At 50.6% G+C, this 23,158-nt stretch overlaps 1 protein-coding gene across 1 annotated transcript in view; it reads right to left on the bottom strand.

Annotated features, from left to right (window-relative positions):
- The window catches only part of STK36 (serine/threonine kinase 36), a gene marked incomplete at its 3' end in the record, with an annotated part of 143,100 nt that overhangs the window by 112,516 nt on the left and 7,426 nt on the right, over positions 1-23,158 (bottom strand). Inside the window, 2 exon segments of the mRNA XM_056554499.1 lie at positions 18,439-18,602; positions 19,058-19,151. Coding sequence (XP_056410474.1) covers positions 18,439-18,602; positions 19,058-19,151 — 258 coding nt within the window.

The following is a 23,158-nucleotide window of genomic DNA, read 5'->3' on the forward strand; positions in this document are numbered from 1 at the left end:
CACTGAGGGTAAGGATCCTGTACTGGGTGCCATCTAGGATTGATCGGGGCACTGAGGGTAAGGATCCTGTACTGGGTGCCATCTAGGATTGAGGCATTGAGGGTAAGGATCCTATACTGGGTGCCATCTAGGATTTATTGGGGTACTGAGGGTAAGAATCCTGTACTGGGTGCCATCTAGGATTTATTGGGGTACTGAGGGTAAGGATCCTGTACTGGGTGGCATCTAGGATTTATTGGGGTACTGAGGGTAAGGATCCTGTACTGGGTGCCATCTAGGATTTATTGGGGTACTGAGGGTAAGAATCCTGTACTGGGTGCCATCTAGGATTGAGGCACTGAGGGTAAGGAACCTGTACTGGGTGCCATCTAGGATTTATTGGGGCACTGAGGGTAAGGAACATGTACTGGGTGCCATCTAGGATTTATTGGGGCACTGAGGGTAAGGATCCTGTACTGGGTGCCATCTAGGATTTATTGGGGCACTGAGGGTAAGGATCCTGTACTGGGTGCCATCTAGGATTTATTGGGGTACTGAGGGTAAGAATCCTGTACTGGGTGCCATCTAGGATTGAGGCACTGAGGGTAAGGATCCTGTACTGGGTGCTTCTAGGATTGAGGCACTGAGGGTAAGGATCCTGTACTGGGTGCCATCTAGGATTGATCAGGGCACTGAGGGTAAGGATCCTGTACTGGGTGCCATCTAGGATTGATCAGGGCACTGAGGGTAAGGATCCTGTACTGGGTGCCATCTAGGATTGATCGGGGCACTGAGGGTAAGGATCCTGTACTAGGTGCCATCTAGGATTGAGGCACTGAGGGTAAGGATCCTGTACTGGGTGCCATCTAGGATTGAGGCACTGATGGTAAGGATCCTGTACTGGGTGCCATCTAGGATTGAGGCCCTGAGGGTAAGGATCCTGTACTGGGTGCCATCTAGGATTGATCAGGGCACTGAGGGTAAGGATCCTGTACTGGGTGCCATCTAGGATTGATCGGGGCACTGAGGGCAAGGATCCTGTACTGGGTGCCATCTAGGATTTATTGGGGCACTGAGGGTAAGGATCCTGTACTGGGTGCCATCTAGGAATGATTGAGGCACTGAGGGTAAGAATCCTGTACTGGGTGCCATCTAGGATTGAGGCACTGAGGGTAAGGAACCTGTACTGGATGCCATCTAGGATTGATCGGGGCACTGAGGGTAAGGATCCTGTACTGGGTGCCATCTAGGATTGAGGCACTGAGGGTAAGGATCCTGTACTGGGTGCCATCTAGGATTGATCGGGGCACTGAGGGTAATTATCATGTACTGGGTGCCATCTAGGATTGATCAGGGCACTGAGGGTAAGGATCCTATACTGGGTGCCATCTAGGATTGAGGCACTGAGGGTAAGGATCCTGTACTGGGTGCCATCTAGGATTGATCGGGGCACTGAGGGTAAGGATCCTGTACTGGGTGCCTTCTAGGATTGAGGCACTGAGGGTAAGGATCCTGTACTGGGTGCCATCTAGGATTGATCGGGGTACTGAGGGTAAGGATACTGTACTAGGTGCCATCTAGGATTGAGGCACTGAGGGTAAGGATCCTGTACTGGGTGATATCTAGGATTGAGGCACTGAGGGTAAGGATACTGTACTAGGTGCCATCTAGGATTGAGGCACTGAGGGTAAGGATCCTGTACTGGGTGCTATCTAGGATTGATCGGGGCCCTGAGGGTAAGGATCCTATACTGGGTGCCATCTAGGATTGATCGGAGCACTGAGGGTAAGGATCCTGTACTGGGTGCCATCTAGGATTGAGGCACTGATGGTAAGGATTCTATACTGGGTGCCATCTAGGATTGAGGCACTGATGGTAAGGATCCTGTACTGGGTGCCATCTAGGATTGAGGCACTGGGCCTAAGGATCCTGTACTGGGTGCCATCTAGGATTGATCGGGGCACTGAGGGTAAGGATCCAGTATTGGGTGCCATGTAGGATTGATCGGGGCGCAGAGGGTAAGGATCCTGTACTAGGTGCCATCTAGGATTGAGGCACTGAGGGTAAGGATCCTATACTGGGTGCCATCTAGGATTGAGGCACTGAGGGTAAGGATCCTATACTGGGTGCCATCTAGGATTGAGGCACTGAGGGTAAGGATCCTGTACTGGGTGCCATCTAGGATTGATCGGGGCACTGAGGGTAAGGATCCTGGACTGGGTGCCATCTAGGATTGAGGCACTGAGGGTAAGGATCCTGTACTGGGTGCCATCTAGGATTGAGGCACTGAGGGTAAGGATCCTGTACTGGGTGCCATCTAGGATTGAGGCACTGAGGGTAAGGATCCTGTACTGGGTGCCATCTAGGATTGATCGGGGCACTGAGGGTAAGGATCCTGTACTGGGTGCCATCTAGGATTGATTGAGGCACTGAGGGTAAGGATCCTGTACTGGGTGCCATCTAGGATTGAGGCACTGAGGGTAAGGATCCTGTACTGGGTGCCATCTAGGATTGATCGGGGCACTGAAAGTAAGGATCCTATACTGGGTGCCATCTAGGATTGAGGCACTGAGGGTAAGAATCCTGTACTGGGTGCTATCTAGGATTGATCGGGGCACTGAGGGTAAGGATCCTGTACTGGGTGCCATCTAGGATTGATCGGGGCACTGAGGGAAAGGATCCTGTACTGGGTGATATCTAGGATTGAGGCACTGATAATAAGGATCCTGTACTGGGTGCAATCTAGGATTGATCGGGGCGCTGAGGGTAAGGATACTGTACTAGGTGCCATCTAGGATTGAGGCACTGAGGGTAAGGATCCTGTACTGGGTGCTATCTAGGATTGATCGGGGCCCTGAGGGTAAGGATTCTGTACTGGGTGCCATCTAGGATTGATCGGGGCCCTGAGGGTAAGGATACTGTACTAGGTGCCATCTAGGATTGAGGCACTGAGGGTAAGGATCCTGTACTGGGTGCCATCTAGGATTGATCGGGGCGCTGAGGGTAAGGATCCTGTACTGGGTGCCATCTAGGATTGAGGCACTGAGGGTAAGGATCCTGTACTGGGTGCTATCTAGGATTGATCGGGGCCCTGAGGGTAAGGATCCTGTACTGGGTGCCATCTAGGATTGAGGCACTGATGGTAAGGATCCTATACTGGGTGCAATCTAGGATTGAGGCACTGATGGTAAGGATCCTGTACTGGGTGCCATCTAGGATTGAGACACTGGGCCTAAGGATCCTGTAATGGGTGCCATCTAGGATTGAGGCACTGAGGGCAAGGATCCTGTACTGGGTGCCATCTAGGATTGATCGGGGCACTGAGGGTAAGGAACCTGTATTGGGTGCCATGTAGGATTGATCGGGGCGCTGAGGGTAAGGATCCTGTAATAGGTGCCATCTAGGATTGAGGCACTGAGGGTAAGGATCCTGTACTGGGTGATATCTAGGATTGAGGCACTGATAATAAGGATCCTGTACTGGGTGCTATCTAGGATTGATCGGGGCACTGAGGGTAAGGATCCTGTATTGGGTGCCATGTAGGATTGATCGGGGCACTGAGGGTAAGGATCCTGTACTGGGTGCCATCTAGGATTGAGGCACTGAGGGTAAGGATCCTATACTGGGTGCCATCTAGGATTGAGGCACTGATGGTAAGGATCCTGTACTGGATGCCATCTAGGATTGAGGCACTGAGGGTAAGGATCCTGTACTGGGTGCAATCTAGCATTGATCAGGGCACTGAGGGTAAGGATCCTGTACTGGGTGCTATCTAGGATTGAGGCACTGAGGGTAAGGATCCTTTACTGGGTGCCATCTAGGATTGATCAGGGTACTGAGGGTAAGGATCCTATACTGGGTGCCATCTAGGATTGAGGCACTGAGGGTAAGGATCCTGTACTGGGTGCCATCTAGGATTGAGGCACTGAGGGTAAGGATTCTGTACTGGGTGCCATCTAGTATTGAGGCACTGAGGGTAAGGATCCTGTACTGGGTGCCATCTAGGATTGAGGCACTGATGGTAAGGATCCTGTACTGGGTGATATCTAGGATTGAGGCACTGAGGGTAAGGATCCTGTACTGGGTGCCATCTAGGATTGAGGCACTGAGGGTAAGGATCCTGTACTGGGTGCCATCTAGGATTGAGGCACTGATGGTAAGGATCCTGTACTGGGTGCCATCTAGGATTGAGGCACTGATGGTAAGGATCCTGTACTAGGTGCCATCTAGGATTGAGGCACTGATGGTAAGGATCCTGTACTGGGTGCCATCTAGGATTGATCGGGGCACTGAGGGTAAGGATCCTATACTGGGTGCCATCTAGGATTGAGGCACTGATGGTAAGGATCCTGTACTGGGTGCCATCTAGGATTGATCGGGGCACTGAGGGTAAGGATACTATACTGGGTGCCATCTAGGATTGAGGCACTAATGGTAAGGATCCTGTACTGGATGCCATCTAGGATTGATCCGGGCACTGAGGGTAAGGATCCTGTACTGGGTGATATCTAGGATTGAGGCACTGAGGGTAAGGATCCTGTACTGGGTGCCATCTAGGATTGATCAGGGCACTGAGGGTAAGGATCCTGTACTAGGTGCCATCTAGGATTGATCGGGGCACTGAGGGTAAGGATCCTGTACTGGGTGCCATCTAGGATCGGGGCCCTGAGGGTAAGGATCCTGTACTGGGTGCCATCTAGGATTGAGGCACTGAGGGTAAGGATCCTATACTGGGTGCCATCTAGGATTGAGGCACTGATGGTAAGGATCCTGTACTGGGTGCCATCTAGGATTGAGGCACTGAGGGTAAGGATCCTGTACTGGGTGCCATCTAGGATTGAGGCACTGATGGTAAGGATCCTGTACTGGGTGCCATCTAGGATTGAGGCACTGAGGGTAAGGATCCTGTACTGGGTGCCATCTAGGATTGAGGCACTGATGGTAAGGATCCTGTACTGGGTGCCATCTAGGATTGAGGCACTGAGGGTAAGGATCCTGTACTGGGTGCCATCTAGGATTGAGGCACTGAGGGTAAGGAACATGTACTGGGTGCAATCTAGGATTGAGGCACTGAGGGTAAGGATCCTGTACTGGGTGATATCTAGGATTGAGGCACTGATGGTAAGGATCCTGTACTAGGTGCCATCTAGGATTGAGGCACTGAGGGTAAGGATCCTGTACTGGGTGCCATCTAGGATTGATCCGGGCACTGAGGGTAAGGATCCTGTACTGGGTGCCATCTAGGATTGAGGCACTGAGGGTAAGGATCCTGTATTGGGTGCCATCTAGGATTGAGGCACTGAGGGTAAGGATCCTGTACAGGGTGCCATCTAGGATTGAGGCACTGAGGGTAAGGATCCTGTACTGGGTGCCATCTAGGATTGAGGCACTGAGGGTAAGGATCCTGTACTGGGTGCCATCTAGGATTGAGGCACTGAGGGTAAGGATCCTGTACTGGGTGCCATCTAGGATTGAGGCACTGAGGGTAAGGATCCTGTACTGGGTGCCATCTAGGATTGAGGCACTGAGGGTAAGGATCCTGTACTGGGTGCCATCTAGGATTGATCGGGGCACTGAGGGTAAGGATCCTGTACTGGGTGCCATCTAGGATTGATCGGGGCACTGAGGGTAAGGATCCTGTACTGGGTGCCATCTAGGATTGATCGGGGCACTGAGGGTAAGGATCCTGTACTGGGTGCCATCTAGGATTGAGGCCCTCACAGACGTCTGACAGGTAAGTTAAGGTCTTTGGGTTTGGAAACTTTAGTTTGTAACTGGATTGAACACTGATCATGGATCGTACCCAGAGAGTGGGGGTCAATGATTCGTACTCTGATTGGTCCCCGGTTATTAGTGGTGTACCCCAAGGTTCAGTACTGGGCCCACTGCTGTTTAATTTATTTATCAATGATATAGAGGATGGTATTAACAGCTCTGTTTCTATCTTTGCAGATGACACCAAGCTTTGTAGCACGGTACAGTCTATAGAGGATGTGCATAAGTTACAAGATGACTTGGATAGACTAAGTGTCTGGGCCTCCACTTGGCAAATGAGGTTCAATGTGGATAAATGTAAAGTTATGCATCTGGGTACTAATAACCTGCAGCGTCGTATGTCTTAGGGGGGATTAAACTGGCAGAGTCACTGGTAGAGAAGGATCTGGGGGACTTGTAGATCACAGACTACAGAATAGCACAATGTCAGGCTGCTGCTTCCAAAGTCGGCAGGATATTGTCATGTATCAAAAGAGGCATGGACTCCAGGGACAGGGACATAATACTCCCCCTTTATAAAGCATTGGTACAGTCTATAGTGTATAATACTCCCCCTTTATAAAGCATTGGTACAGTCTATAGTGTATAATACTCCCCCTTTATAAAGCATTGGTACAGTCTATAGTGTATAATACTCCCCCTTTATAAAGCATTGGTACGGCCTCACCTGGAATATGCTGTTCAGTTTTGGTCACCTGTCCATAAAGGGGACACTGCAGAGTTGGAAAGGGTGCAGAGACGCGCGACCAAACTAATATGGGGCATGGAACATCTTAGCTATGAGGAGCGATTAAAGGAGTTACAATTGTTTAGTCTTGAGAAGAGACGTTTAAGGGGGGATATGATAAACGTATATAAGTATATAAATGGCCCATACAAAAAATATGGAGAAAAACTGTTCCAGGTTAAACCCCCCCAAAGGACGAGGGGGCACTCCCTCCGTCTGGAGAAGAAAAGGTTTAGTCTAAAGGGGCGGCACGCCTTCTTTACCGTGAGGACTGTGAATTTATGGAACGGTCTACCTCAGGAACTGGTCACAGCAGGAACAATTAACAGCTTTAAAACAGGGTTAGATACATTCCTGGAACAAAATAACATTAAAGCTTATGCAGAATTATAAAACTACATCCCTTTCCCTTATCCCCTTACATCCTTCCCTTCAATCCCCTGGTTGGACTTGATGGACGTATGTCTTTTTTCAACCATACTAACTATGTAACTATGTAACTATGAGGCACTGAGGGTAAGGATCCTGTACTGGGTGCCATCTAGGATTGAGGCACTGAGGGTAAGGATCCTGTACTGGGTGCCATCTAGGATTGAGGCACTGAGGGTAAGGATCCTGTACTGGGTGCCATCTAGGATTGAGGCATTGAGGGTAAGGATCCTGTACTGGGTGCCATCTAGGATTGAGGCACTGAGGGTAAGGATCCTGTACTGGGTGCCATCTAGGATTGATCGGGGCACTGAAGGTAAGGATCCTGTACTGGGTGCCATCTAGGATTGATCGGGGCACTGAGGGTAAGGATCCTGTACTGGGTGCCATCTAGGATTGAGGCACTGAGGGTTTGGATCCTGTACTGGGTGCCATCTAGGATTGAGGCACTGAGGGTAAGGATCCTGTACTGGGTGCCATCTAGGATTGAGGCACTGAGGGTAAGGATCCTGTACTAGGTGCCATCTAGGATTGATCGGGGCACTGAGGGTAAGGATCCTGTACTGGGTGCCATCTAGGATTGAGGCACTGAGGGTAAGTATCCTGTACTGGGTGCTATCTAGGATTGAGGCATTGAGGGTAAGGATCCTGTACTGGGTGCCATCTAGGATTGAGGCACTGAGGGTAAGGATCCTATACTGGGTGCCATCTAGGATTGAGGCACTGAGGGTAAGGATCCTGTACTGGGTGCCATCTAGGATTGAGGCACTGATGGTAAGGATCCTATACTGGGTGCCATCTAGGATTGAGGCACTGATGGTAAGGATCCTGTACTGGGTGCCATCTAGGATTGAGGCACTGAGGGTAAGGATCCTATACTGGGTGCCATCTAGGATTGAGGCACTGAGGGGTAAGGATCCTGTACTGGGTGCCATCTAGGATTGATCGGGGCACTGAGGGTAAGGATCCTGTACTGGGTGCCATCTAGGATTGAGGAACTAATGGTAAGGATCCTGTACTGGGTGCCATCTAGGTTTGAGGCACTGATGGTAAGGATCCTGTACTGGGTACCATCTAGGATTGAGGCACTGATGGTAAGGATCATGTACTGGGTGCCATCTAGGATTGAGGCACTGAGGGTAAGGATCCTGTACTGGGTGCCATCTAGGATCGGGGCCCTGAGGGTAAGGATCCTGTACTGGGTGCCATCTAGGATTGAGGCACTGAGGGTAAGGATCCTGTACTGGGTGCCATCTAGGATTGAGGCATTGAGGGTAAGGATCCTGTACTGAGTGCCATCTAGGATTGATCGGGGCACTGAGGGTAAGGATCCTGTACTGGGTGCCATCTAGGATTGATCGGGGCACTGAGGGTAAGGATCCTGTATTGGGTGCCATCTAGGATTGAGGCACTGAGGGTAAGGATGCTGTACTGGGTGCCATCTAGGATTGATCGGGGCACTGAGGCTAAGGATCCTGTACTAGGTGCCATCTAGGATTGATCGGGGCACTGAGGCTAAGGATCCTGTACTGGGTGCCATCTAGGATTGAGGCACTGAGGGTAAGTATCCTGTACTGGGTGCAATCTAGGATTGAGGCACTGAGGGTAAGGATACTATACTGGGTGCCATCTAGGATTGAGGCACTGAGGGTAAGGATCCTGTACTGGGTGCCATCTAGGATTGAGGCACTGAGGGTAAGGATGCTGTACTGGGTGCCATCTAGGATTGAGGCACTGATGGTAAGGATCCTATACTGGGTGCCATCTAGGATTGAGGCACTGATGGTAAGGATCCTGTACTGGGTGCCATCTAGGATTGAGGCACTGAGGGTAAGGATCCTTTACTGGGTGCCATCTAGGATTGAGGCACTGAGGGTAAGGATCATGTACTGGGTGCCATCTAGGATTGATCGGGGCACTGATGGTAAGGATCCTGTACTGGGTGCCATCTAGGATTGAGGCACTGAGGGTAAGGATCCTGTACTGGGTGCCATCTAGGATTGAGGTACTGATGGTAAGGATCCTGTACTGGGTGCAATCTAGGATTGATCGGGGCACTGAGGGTAAGGATCCTGTACTGGGTGCCATCTAGGATCGGGGCCCTGAGGGTAAGGATCATGTACTGGGTGCCATCTAGGATTGAGGCACTGAGGGTAAGGATCCTATACTGGGTGCCATCTAGGATTGAGGCACTGATGGTAAGGATCCTGTACTGGGTGCCATCTAGGATTGATCAGGGCACTGAGGGTAAGGATCCTGTACTGGGTGCCATCTAGGATTGAGGCACTGAGGGTAAGGATCCTCTACTGGGTGCCATCTAGGATTGAGGCACTGAGGGTAAGGAACATGTACTGGGTGCCATCTAGGATTGAGGCACTGAGGGTAAGGATCCTGTACTAGGTGCCATCTAGGATTGAGGCACTGATGGTAAGGATCCTGTACTGGGTGCCATCTAGGATTGATCCGGGCACTGAGGGTAAGGATCCTGTACTGGGTGCCATCTAGGATTGAGGCACTGAGGGTAAGGATCCTGTACTGGGCGCCATCTATGATTGAGGCACTGTGGGTAAGGATCCTGTACTGGGTGATATCTAGGATTGAGGCACTGAGGGTAATGATCCTGTACTGGGTGCCATCTAGGATTGATCCGGGCACTGAGGGTAAGGATCCTGTATTGGGTGCCATCTAGGATTGAGGCACTGAGGGTAAGGATCATGTACTTGGTGCCATCTAGGATTGAGGCACTGAGGGTAAGGAACATGTACTGGGTGCCATCTAGGATTGATCGGGGCACTGAGGGTAAGGATCCTGTACTGGGTGCCATCTAGGATTGATCGGGGCACTGAGGGTAAGGATCCTGTACTGGGTGCCATCTAGGATTGAGGCACTGTGGGTAAGGATCCTGTACTGGGTGCCATCTAGGATTGAGGCACTGATGGTAAGGATCCTGTACTGGGTGCCATCTAGGATTGAGGTACTGATGGTAAGGATCCTGTACTGGGTGCCATCTAGGATTGAGGCACTGAGGGTAAGGATCCTGTACTGGGTGCCATCTAGGATTGAGGCACTGATGGTAAGGATCCTGTACTGGGTGCAATCTAGGATTGAGGCACTGAGGGTAAGGATCCTGTACTAGGTGCCATCTAGGATTGAGGCACTGAGGGTAAGGATCCTGTACTAGGTGCCATCTAGGATTGAGGCACTGAGGGTAAGGATCCTGTACTGGGTGCCATCTAGGATTGATCGGGGCACTGAGGGTAAGGATCCTGTACTGGGTGCCATCTAGGATTGAGGCACTGAGGGTAAGGAACCTGTACTGGGTGCCATCTAGGATTGAGGCACTGAGGGTAAGGATCCTGTACTGGGTGCCATCTAGGATTGAGGTACTGATGGTAAGGATCCTGTACTGGGTGTCATCTAGGATTGAGGCACTGATGGTAAGGATCCTGTACTGGGTGCCATCTAGGATTGAGGCACTGAGGGTAAGGATCCTGTACTGGGTGCCATCTAGGATTGAGGCACTGAGGGTAAGGATCGTGTACTGGGTGCCATCTAGGATTGAGGCACTGAGGGTAAGGATCCTGTACTGGGTGCCATCTAGGATTGCTCGGGGCACTGAGGGTAAGGATCCTGTACTGGGTGCCATCTAGGATTGAGGCACTGATGGTAAGGATCCTGTACTGGGTGCCATCTAGGATTTAGGCACTGATGGTAAGGATCCTGTACTGGGTGCCATCTAGGATTGAGGCACTGAGGGTAAGGATCGTGTACTGGGTGCCATCTAGGATTGAGGCACTGAGGGTAAGGATCCTGTACTGGGTGCCAGCTAGGATTGATCGGGGCACTGAGGGTAAGGATCCTGTACTGGGTGCCATCTAGGATTGATCGGGGCACTGAGGGTAAGGATCCTGTACTTGGTGCCATCTAGGATTGAGGCACTGATGGTAAGGATCCTGTACTGGGTGCCATCTAGGATTGAGGCACTGAGGGTAAGGATCCTGTACTGGGTGCCATCTAGGATTGAGGCACTGATGGTAAGGATCCTGTACTGGGTGCCATCTAGGATTGAGGCACTGATGGTAAGGATCCTGTACTGGGTGCCATCTAGGATTGAGGCACTGAGGGTAAGGATCCTGTACTGGGTGCCATCTAGGATTGAGGCACTGAGGGTAAGGATCCTGTACTGGGTGCCATCTAGGATTGAGGCACTGATGGTAAGGATCCTGTACTGGGTGCCATCTAGGATTGAGGCACTGATGGTAAGGATCCTGTACTGGGTGCCATCTAGGATTGAGGTACTGATGGTAAGGATCCTGTACTGGGTGCCATCTAGGATTGAGGCACTGAGGGTAAGGATCCTGTACTGGGTGCCATCTAGGATTGAGGCACTGAGGGTAAGGATCCTATACTGGGTGCCATCTAGGATTGAGGCACTGAGGGTAAGGATCCTGTACTGGGTGCCATCTAGGATTGAGGCACTGAGGGTAAGGATCCTATATTGGGTGCCATCTAGGATTGAGGCACTGAGGGTAAGGATCCTGTACTGGGTGCCATCTAGGATTTAGGAACTGATGGTAAGGATCCTGTACTGGGTGCCATCTAGGATTGAGGCACTGAGGGTAAGGATCCTTTACTGGGTGCCATCTAGGATTGAGGCACTGAGGGTAAGGATCCTGTACTAGGTGCCATCTAGGATTGAGGCACTGAGGGTAAGGATCCTATACTGGGTGCCATCTAGGATTGAGGCACTGAGGGTAAGGATCCTGTACTGGGTGCCATCTAGGATTGAGCCATCTAGGATTGAGGCACTGAGGGTAAGGATCATGTACTAGGTGCCATCTAGGATTGAGGCACTGAGGGTAAGGATCCTGTACTAGGTGCCATCTAGGATTGAGGCACTGAGGGTAAGGATCCTATACTGGGTGCCATCTAGGATTGAGGCACTGAGGGTAAGGATCCTGTACTGGGTGCCATCTAGGATTGAGCCATCTAGGATTGAGGCACTGAGGGTAAGAATCCTGTACTAGGTGCCATCTAGGATTGAGGCACTGAGGGTAAGGATCCTATACTGGGTTCCATCTAGGATTGAGGCACTGAGGGTAAGGATCCTATACTGGGTGCCATCTAGGATTGAGGCACTGAGGGTAAGGATCCTGTGCTGGGTGCCATCTAGGATTGAGCCATCTAGGATTGAGGCACTGAGGGTAAGGATCCTGTACTGGGTGCCATCTAGGATTGAGGCACTGATGGTAAGGATCCTGTACTGGGTGCCATCTAGGATTTAGGCACTGATGGTAAGGATCCTGTACTGGGTGCCATCTAGGATTGATCGGGGCACTGAGGGTAAGGATCCTGTACTTGGTGCCATCTAGGATTGAGGCACTGATGGTAAGGATCCTGTACTGGGTGCCATCTAGGATTGAGGCACTGAGGGTAAGGATCCTGTACTGGGTGCCATCTAGGATTGAGGCACTGAGGGTAAGGATCCTGTACAGGGTGCCATCTAGGATTGAGGCACTGATGGTAAGGATCCTGTACTGGGTGCCATCTAGGATTGAGGCACTGATGGTAAGGATCCTGTACTGGGTGCCATCTAGGATTGAGGCACTGAGGGTAAGGATCCTGTACTGGGTGCCATCTAGGATTGAGGCACTGAGGGTAAGGATCCTGTACTGGGTGCCATCTAGGATTGAGGCACTGATGGTAAGGATCCTGTACTGGGTGCCATCTAGGATTGAGGCACTGATGGTAAGGATCCTGTACTGGGTGCCATCTAGGATTGAGGCACTGAGGGTAAGGATCCTATACTGGGTGCCATCTAGGATTGAGGCACTGAGGGTAAGGATCCTGTACTGGGTGCCATCTAGGATTGAGGCACTGAGGGTAAGGATCCTATATTGGGTGCCATCTAGGATTGAGGTACTGATGGTAAGGATCCTGTACTGGGTGCCATCTAGGATTGAGGCACTGAGGGTAAGGATCCTGTACTGGGTGCCATCTAGGATTGAGGCACTGAGGGTAAGGATCCTATACTGGGTGCCATCTAGGATTGAGGCACTGAGGGTAAGGATCCTGTACTGGGTGCCATCTAGGATTGAGGCACTGAGGGTAAGGATCCTATACTGGGTGCCATCTAGGATTGAGGCACTGAGGGTAAGGATCCTGTACTGGGTGCCATCTAGGATTGAGGCACTGAGGGTAAGGATCCTGTACTGGGTGCCATCTAGGATTTAGGAACTGATGGTAAGGATCCTGTACTGGGTGCCATCTAGGATTGAGGCACTGAGGGTAAGGATCCTTTACTGGGTGCCATCTAGGATTGAGGCACTGAGGGTAAGGATCCTGTACTAGGTGCCATCTAGGATTGAGGCACTGAGGGTAAGGATCCTGTGCTGGGTGCCATCTAGGATTGAGCCATCTAGGATTGAGGCACTTCGGTTTAGCCAAAGATGGGGTGCAAGTGCATTTGTGAATTGATTAGACGCGTTTCAGGAGCCAAGTCAAATTTTTCAATAACTAGTAATGATAATGGTGTGGATGCAATGCCCGGGAAGTTGTGGCTTTTTATAGCTCATGGAACAGTACATCAGGTAAGTAACAGGAAAACACCGGGCCGGATCACCTGGGGATGTGCTGAACAATTACAATCAAACTACAGGTTTCTATTAAACAAGAGAGAAAGAAAGCATGGGAAAAAACGAGAAAAAGAAAGCATGGGAAAAAACGAGAAAAAGAAAGCATGGGAAAAAACGAGAAAAAGAAAGCATGGGAAAAAACGAGAAAAAGAAAGCATGGGAAAAAACGAGAAAAAGAAAGCATGGGAAAAAACGAGAAAAAGAAAGCATGGGAAAAAACGAGAAAAAGAAAGCATGGGAAAAAACGAGAAAAAGAAAGCATGGGAAAAAACGAGAAAAAGAAAGCATGGGAAAAATTAGGAAAAGAAAGCATGGAAAAAAAAGAGAGAAAGAAAGCATGGGAAAAAACGAGAAAAAGAAAGCATGGGAAAAAACGAGAAAAAGAAAGCATGGGAAAAAAGAGAAAAAGAAAGCATGGGAAAAAACGAGAAAAAGAAAGCATGGGAAAAACGAGAAAAAGAAAGCATGGGAAAAAACGAGAAAAAGAAAGCATGGGAAAAAAACGAGAAAAAGAAAGCATGGGAAAAATACGAGAAAAAGAAAGCATGGGAAAAATACGAGAAAAAGAAAGCATGGAAAAAATACGAGAAAAAGAAAGCATGGGAAAAAAACGAGAAAAAGAAAGCATGGAAAAAAAGAGAGAAAGAAAGCATGGGAAAAAAGAGAAAGAAAGCATGGGAAAATAGAGAAAAAGCATGGGAAAAAACGAGAAAAAGAAGGCATGGAAAAAAAGAGAAAGAAAGTATGGAAAAAACGAGAAAAAGCATGGAAAAAAACGAGAAAAAGCATGGGAAAATAGAGAAAAAGAGAAAAAGAAAGCATGGGAAAAAACGAGAAAAAGAAAGCATGGGAAAAAACGAGAAAAAGAAAGCATGGGAAAAAACGAGAAAAAGAAAGCATGGGAAAAAGAGAGAAAGAAAGCATGGGAAAAAGAGAGAAAGAAAGCATGGGAAAAAGTACTTACCTGATGTACTGTTCCATGAGCCATAAAAAGCCACAACTTCCCGGGCATTGCATCCACACCATTATCATTACTAGTTATTGAAAAAGTTGACTTGGCTCCTGAAACGCGTCTAATCAATTCACAAATGCACTTGCACCCCATCTTTGGCAAAACCGAAGGAATCACATCCCTCTAATCTCCACCGCAAACAGAGAAGCAGAGCACGCGCTCCACAGACCTCATCTACTCCACTGACCAGCCCGCACTGAAGCGCATCCCAAGAAGACTTACCCGATACCGGTAAGAGGCACCTGTGTCAACCCCCTACCCTGCTTGGAACCTATATCACATTATCCCTGTGCCACCAGGGTAATCTCCTCCCCATAACCATGGATTGGCTACCTTAGATTCATGTCATCTCCTCCCCCTAACTATGGGGATGAACCTGTCCCGGACGGTGGATCCCTGAGGTGAAGGGGTGTGGGTGAACCTGTCCTGGACGGTGGGATCCCTGAGGTGGCGGGGAGTGGGTGAACCTGTCCTGAACGGTGGATCCATGAGGCGTGTGTGTGTGTGGGGGGGGGGGGGGGGGGGGATGGGTTTGAACCTGTCCTAGACGAGTGATCCCTGAGGTGGGGGTGTGTGGGTGAACCTGTCCTGGACAGTGGATCCCTGAGGTGTGTGTTTTGAACCTGTCCTGGACAGTGGATCCCTGAGGTGGGGGGTGTGGGTGAACCTGTCCTGGATGCCTGAGATGGGGGGGGGGGGGGTAGAGTGAACCTGTCCTGGACGGTGGATCCCTGAGGTGGGGGGGGGGGGTGAACCTGTCCTGGACGGTGGATCCCTGAGGTGGGGGTGTGTTGGTGAACCTGTCCTGGATGGTGGATCCCTGAGGTGAAGGGGTGTGGGTGAACCTGTCCTGCTGGGTAGATCCCTGAGGTGAAGAGGTGTGGGTGAACCTGTCCTGGACGGTGGATCCCTGAGGGGGGGGTTTGGGAGTGAACCTATTCTGCACAGTGGATCTCTGAGATGGGGGTGTGGGTAAACCTGTCCTGGATGGTGGATCCCTGAGGTGGGAGGTGTGGTGAACCTATCCTGGACGGTGGATGCCTGAGGCGGGGGGGGGGGGATAAACCTGTCCTGCACAGTGGATCCCTGAGGTGGGGGTGTGGGTGAACCTGTCCTGGACAGTGGATGCCTGAGGTGGGGGGTGTGGAGAACCTGTCCTGGATGGTGGATCCTTGAGGTGTGTGTGCGTGTGGAGGTTTGAGCCTGTCCTGAACGGTGGATCCCTGAGGCAGGGGGGGGGGGGGTGAACCTAGCCTGGACGGTGGATCCCTGAGGTGGGGGGTGTGGAGAACCTGTCCTGGACGGTGGCTCCCTGAGGTGGGGGGCGTGGGTGAACCTGTCCTGGATGGTGGATCCCTGAGGTGGGGGGGTGTGGTGAACCTATCCTGGACGGTGGATCCCTGAGGTGGGGGGGTGTGGTGAACCTATCCTGGACGGTGTATCCCTAAGGTTGGGGGGGGTGGGTGAACCTGTCCTGGATGGTGGATCCCTGAGGTGGGGGGGTATGGTGAACCTATCCTGGACGGTGGATCCCTAAGGTTGGGGGGTGTGGGTGAACCTGTCCTGGACGGTGGGATCCCTGAGGTGGCGGGGAGTGGGCGAACCTGTCCTGTACGGTGGATCCATGAGGCGTGTGTGTGTGTGTGGGGGGGGGGGGGGGGATGGGTTTGAACCTGTCCTAGACGAGTGATCCCTGAGGTGGGGGTGTGTGGGTGAACCTGTCCTGGACAGTGGATCCCTGAGGTATGTGTTTTGAACCTGTCCTGGACAGTGGATCCCTGAGGTGGGGGGTGTGGGTGAACCTGTCCTGGATCCCTGAGATGGGGGGGGGGGGTAGAGTGAACCTGTCCTGGACAGTGGATCCCTGAGGTGGGGGGGGTGAACCTGTCCTGGACGGTGGATCCCTGAGGTGGGGGTGTGTGGGTGAACCTGTCCTGAATGGTGGATCCCTGAGGTGAAGGGGTGTGGGTGAACCTGTCCTGGACGGTGGATCCCTGAGGGGGGGGGGGAGTGAACCTATCCTGCACAGTGGATCCCTGAGATGGGGGTGTGGGTGAACCTGTCCTGGATGGTGGATCCCTGAGGTGGGAGGTGTGGTGAACCTATCCTGGTTGGTGGATGCCTGAGGCGGGGGGGGGGGGGGGATAAATCTGTCCTGCACAGTGGATCCCTGAGGTGGGGGTGTGGGTGAACCTGTCCTGTACGGTGGATCCCTGAGGTGGGGGTGTGGGTGAACCTGTCCTGTACGGTGGATCCCTGAGGTGGGGGTGTGGGTGAACCTGTCCTGGACGGTGGATGCCTGAGGTGGGGGGTGTGGGTGAACCTGTCCTGGATGGTGGATCCCTGAGGTGGGGGGTGTGGTGAACCTATCCTGGACGGTGGATCCCTAAGGTTGGGGGGTGTGGGTGAACCTGTCCTGGACGGTGGATGCCTGAGGTGGGGGGTGTGGGTGAACCTGTCCTGGATGGTGGATCCTTGAGGTGTGTGTGCGTGTGGAGGTTTGAGCCTGTCCTGAACGGTGGATCCCTGAGGTGGGGGGGTGTGGTGAACCTATCCTGGACGGTGGATCCCTAAGGTTGGGGGGTGTGGGTGAACCTGTCCTGGATGGTGGATCCCTGAGGTGGGGGGTGTGGTGAACCTATCCTGGACGGTGGATCCCTAAGGTTGGGGGGTGTGGGTGAACCTGTCCTGGACGGTGGATGCCTGAGGTGGGGGGTGTGGGTGAACCTGTCCTGGATGGTGGATCCTTGAGGTGTGTGTGCGTGTGGAGGTTTGAGCCTGTCCTGAACGGTGGATCCCTGAGGTGGGGGGGTGTGGTGAACCTATCCTGGACGGTGGATCCCTAAGGTTGGGGGGTGTGGGTGAACCTGTCCTGGATGGTGGATCCCTGAGGTGGGGGGTGTGGTGAACCTATCCTGGACGGTGGATCCCTAAGGTTGGGGGGTGTGGGTGAACCTGTCCTGGACGGTGGATGCCTGAGGTGGGGGGTGTGGAGAACCTATCCTGGACGGTGGATCCCTGAGGTGGGGGGTGTGGGTGAACCTGTCCTGAACGATGGATCCCTGAGGCGGGGGGGGGGGTGAACCTGTCCTGGACGGTGGATCCCTGAGGTGGGGGGTGTGGGTGAACCTGTCCTGGATGGTGGATCCCTGTGGTGGGGGGTGAGGGTGGACCTGTCCTGCACGGTGGGATCCCTGAGGTGGTGGTGGGGGTGGGTGTACCTGTCCTGAATGGTGGATCCCTGAGGCGGGGGGGACCTGTCTTGGACGGTGGATCCCTGAGGTGGGGGGTGTGGAGAACCTGTCCTGGACGGTGGATCCCTGAGGTGGGGGGGTGTGGGTGAACCTGTCCTGGATGGTGGATCTCTGTGGTGGGGGTGGGGGTGGACCTGTCCTGCATGGTGGGATCCCTGAGGTGGGGGTGGGGGGGTGAGTGAACCTGTCCTGGACTGTGGATCCCTGAGGTGGGGGGTGTGGGTGAACCTGTCCTGGACGGTGGATCCCTGAGGTGGGGGGTGTGGGTGAACCTGTCCTGGACGGTGGATCCCTGAGGTGGGGGGTGTGGGTGAACCTGTCCTGGACGGTGGATCCCTGCGGTGGGGGGTGTGGGTGAACCTGTCCTGGATGGTGGATCCCTGAGGTGGGGGGTGTGGGTGGACCTGTCCTGGACGAAGGATCACGGAGGTTGTGGATTTATTTGTATTCTGTATCATCTCATCTCCTCCCATATTGCTCTCCCCTCCCCTCTGCTGTTTTTTTTGGCGCCCCCTATCTTTGATGTAAAGTCCCATATCTACAGCCAGTACTCCTGGTCCAGATGTATTATGAAGTGGATGATGGGCCCGGGGCCCCGCCTGTTACCTTACTACTGCTCGGACCCACCTCCTGCCTCTCCTTCCTCTTGGCCACCCTCTGTCTGGCTTTGCTTAGGATGCGAGAGTGCACACTGGTCTGAGCAGTGCCGTCACACTGCCGATCCCGGAGCTGCTGCTGTTCATCGGTCAGCGAGGAGGTGAAGGGGCTGCTGACTGAACCATCTTCTAACACTGAAATAAAGGTGATAATATAGACAAATACAGGAAGTTACAAGGAGAGACCCTCAGGGGCCCCAATGCACAGACCATTACCCTGGAAGAGAGCCCTGCTCTGGAGGTCTGACACTGTCCACAGCGTGTCTGCGAGGTAGAAAACCCATCCCACCACTCACCAATGAGGACGCCGTCGTTGGACGGAAATTAAAATCAAAGAAAACGTGGTACAGGATGCGTTTGGGCTGTGACACTTTCTCAGCTAAATGGGAGAACACGAGGTAAATGGGGGCGCAGGGAAATGACGTCACAGGTGACACCCGGGAGCCCTGGGAACCATTTTCTACTTACTTTGGATTTGATTTCACAACTCGCACCCCCCTATTTATTCACTACAAACAAGATGGTGGGATCACAGAGGAGACATCCTCATCCATGGTACAGAAGTATCAGCCACAACAGGAGCCACTTACCTACCACCTTCCCCTTAATAAAGGGATGTCTCAGCAGTCCAGGCCAAGAAAGTCTCAGAACAGGATCCTTAGTCAAGAGGCCCTGAAGAAAGTCCTGGAAGGAAGACAAAGCGCAGGGTATGAAGAATTTATTACTATAATACCTGATCCAATAAGTCAGGACAGGAGGAGGCCATCAGGGTATGAAGAATTTATTACTATAAGACCTGATCCAATATGTCAGGACAGGAGGAGGCCATCAGGGTATGAAGAATTTATTACTATAAGACCTGATCCAATAAGTCAGGGCAGGAGGAGGCCATCAGGGTATGAAGAATTTATTACTATAAGACCTGATCCCATAAGTCAGGGCAGGAGGAGGCCATCAGGGTATGAAGAATTTATTACTATAAGACCTGATCCCATAAGTCAGGGCAGGAGGAGGCCATCAGGGTATGAAGAATTTATTACTATAAGACCTGATCCTATAAGTCAGGACAGGAGGAGGCCATCAGGGTATGAAGAATTTATTACTATAAGACCTGATCCCATAAGTCAGGGCAGGAGGAGGCCATGAGGGTATGAAGAATTTATTACTATATTACCTGATCCCATAAGTCAGTACAGGAGGAGGCCATCAGGGTATGAAGAATTTATTACTATATTACCTGATCCCATAAGTCAGTACAGGAGGAGGCCATCAGGGTATGAAGAATTTATTACTATAAGACCTGATCCAATAAGTCAGGACAGGAGGAGGTCATCAGGGTATGAAGAATTTATTACTATAAGACCTGATCCCATAAGTCAGTACAGGAGGAGGCCATCAGGGTATGAAGAATGTATTACTATAATACCTGATCCAATAAGTCAGTGCAAGAGGAGGCCATCAGGGTATGAAGAATTTATTACTATAAGACCTGATCCCATAAGTCAGGGCAGGAGGAGGCCATCAGGGTCTGAAGAATTTATTACTATAAGACCTGATCCAATAAGTCAGGGCAGGAGGAGGCCATCAGGGTATGAAGAATGTATTACTTTAAGACCTGATCCCATAAGTCAGGGCAGGAGGAGGCCATCAGGGTATGAAGAATTTATTACTATAAGACCTGATCCCATAAGTCAGGGCAGGAGGAGGTCATCAGGGTATGAAGAATTGATTACTATAATACCTGATCCCATAAGTCAGGGCAGGAGGAGGTCATCAGGGTATGAAGAATTTATTACTATAATACCTGATCCCATAAGTCAGGGCAGGAGGAGGCAATCAGGGTATGAAGAATTTATTACTATAATACCTGATCCCATAAGTCAGGGCAGGAGGAGGCCATCAGGGTATGAAGAATTTATTACTATAATACCTGATCCCATAAGTCAGGGCAGGAGGAGGCCATCAGGGTATGAAGAATGCATTACTATAAGACCTGATCCCATAAGTCAGGACAGGAGGAGGCCATCAGGGTATGAAGAATTTATTACTATAATACCTGATCCCATAAGTCAGGGCAGGAGGAGGCCATCAGGGTATGAAGAATGTATTACTATAATACCTGATCCCATAAGTCAGGGCAGGAGGAGGCCATCAGGGTATGAAGAATGCATTACTATAAGACCTGATCCCATAAGTCAGGACAGGAGGAGGCCATCAGGGCATGAAGAATGTATTACTATAATACCTGATCCCATAAGTCAGGGCAGGAGGAGGCCATCAGGGTATGAAGAATTTATTACTATAATACCTGATCCCATAAGTCAGGGCAGGAGGAGGCCATCAGGGTATGAAGAATTTATTACTATAATACCTGATCCAATAAGTCAGGGCAGGAGGAGGCCATCAGGATATGAAGAATTTATTACTATAATACCTGATCCCATAAGTCAGGGCAGGAGGAGGCCATCAGGGTATGAAGAATTTATTACTATAAGACCTGATCCAATAAGTCAGGGCAGGAGGAGGCCATCAGGGTATGAAGAATTTATTACTATAAGACCTGATCCCATAAGTCAGGGCAGGAGGAGGCCATCAGGGTATGAAGAATTTATTACTATAAGACCTGATCCCATAAGTCAGTACAGGAGGAGGCCATCAGGGTATGAAGAATGTATTACTATAATACCTGATCCAATAAGTCAGTGCAAGAGGAGGCCATCAGGGTATGAAGAATTTATTACTATAAGACCTGATCCCATAAGTCAGGGCAGGAGGAGGCCATCAGGGTCTGAAGAATTTATTACTATAAGACCTGATCCAATAAGTCAGGGCAGGAGGAGGCCATCAGGGTATGAAGAATGTATTACTATAAGACCTGATCCCATAAGTCAGGGCAGGAGGAGGCCATCAGGGTATGAAGAATTTATTACTATAAGACCTGATCCCATAAGTCAGGGCAGGAGGAGGCCATCAGGGTATGAAGAATTGATTACTATAATACCTGATCCCATAAGTCAGGGCAGGAGGAGGTCATCAGGGTATGAAGAATTTATTACTATAAGACCTGATCCCATAAGTCAGGGCAGGAGGAGGCAATCAGGGTATGAAGAATTTATTACTATAATACCTGATCCCATAAGTCAGGGCAGGAGGAGGCCATCAGGGTATGAAGAATTTATTACTATAATACCTGATCCCATAAGTCAGGGCAGGAGGAGGCCATCAGGGTATGAAGAATGCATTACTATAAGACCTGATCCCATAAGTCAGGACAGGAGGAGGCCATCAGGGTATGAAGAATTTATTACTATAATACCTGATCCCATAAGTCAGGGCAGGAGGAGGCCATCAGGGTATGAAGAATTTATTACTATAAGACCTGATCCAATAAGTCAGGGCAGGAGGAGGCCATCAGGGTATGAAGAATTTATTACTATAAGACCTGATCCCATAAGTCAGGGCAGGAGGAGGCCATCAGGGTATGAAGAATTTATTACTATGAGACCTGATCCCATAAGTCAGGGCAGGAGGTCATCAGGGTATGAAGAATTTATTACTATAAGACCTGATCCCATAAGTCAGTACAGGAGGAGGCCATCAGGGTATGAAGAATTTATTACTATGAAACATGATCCCATAAGTCAGGGCAGGAGGAGGCCATGAGGGTATGAAGAATGTATTACTATAAGACCTGATCCAATAAGTCAGTGCAGGAGGAGGCCATCAGGGTATGAAGAATTTATTACTATAAGACCTGATCCCATAAGTCAGTGCAGGAGGAGGCCATCAGGGTATGAAGAATTTATTACTATAAGACCTGATCCCATAAGTCAGGGCAGGAGGAGGCCATCAGGGTATGAAGAATTTATTACTATAAGACCTGATCCAATAAGTCAGGGCAAGAGGAGGCCATCAGGGTATGAAAAATGTATTACTATAAGACCTGATCCCATAAGTCAGTACAGGAGGAGGCCATCAGGGTATGAAGAATGTATTACTATAAGACCTGATCCCATAAGTCAGGGCAGGAGGAGGTCATCAGGGTATGAAGAATTTATTACTATAATACCTGATCCCATAAGTCAGGGCAGGAGGAGGCCATCAGGGTATGAAGAATGCATTACTATAAGACCTGATCCCATAAGTCAGGACAGGAGGAGGCCATCAGGGTATGAAGACTTTATTACTATAATACCTGATCCCATAAGTCAGGGCAGGAGGAGGCCATCAGGGTATGAAGAATTTATTACTATAATACCTGATCCCATAAGTCAGGGCAGGAGGAGGCCATCAGAGTATGAAGAATTTATTACTATAATACCTGATCCAATAAGTCAGGGCAGGAGGAGGCCATCAGGGTATGAAGAATGTATTACTATAAGACCTGATCCAATAAGTCAGGGCAGGAGGAGGCCATCAGGGTATGAAGAATTTATTACTATAAGACCTGATCCAATAAGTCAGGGCAGGAGGAGGCCATCAGGGTATGAAGAATTTATTACTATAAGACCTGATCCCATAAGTCAGGGCAGGAGGAGGCCATCAGGGTATGAAGAATTTATTACTATGAGACCTGATCCCATAAGTCAGGGCAGGAGGAGGTCATCAGGGTATGAAGAATTTATTACTATAAGACCTGATCCCATAAGTCAGTACAGGAGGAGGCCATCAGGGTATGAAGAATTTATTAC

Source organism: Hyla sarda, unplaced genomic scaffold, assembly GCF_029499605.1.
Source record: "Hyla sarda isolate aHylSar1 unplaced genomic scaffold, aHylSar1.hap1 scaffold_758, whole genome shotgun sequence".
NCBI lineage: Eukaryota > Metazoa > Chordata > Amphibia > Anura > Hylidae > Hyla > Hyla sarda.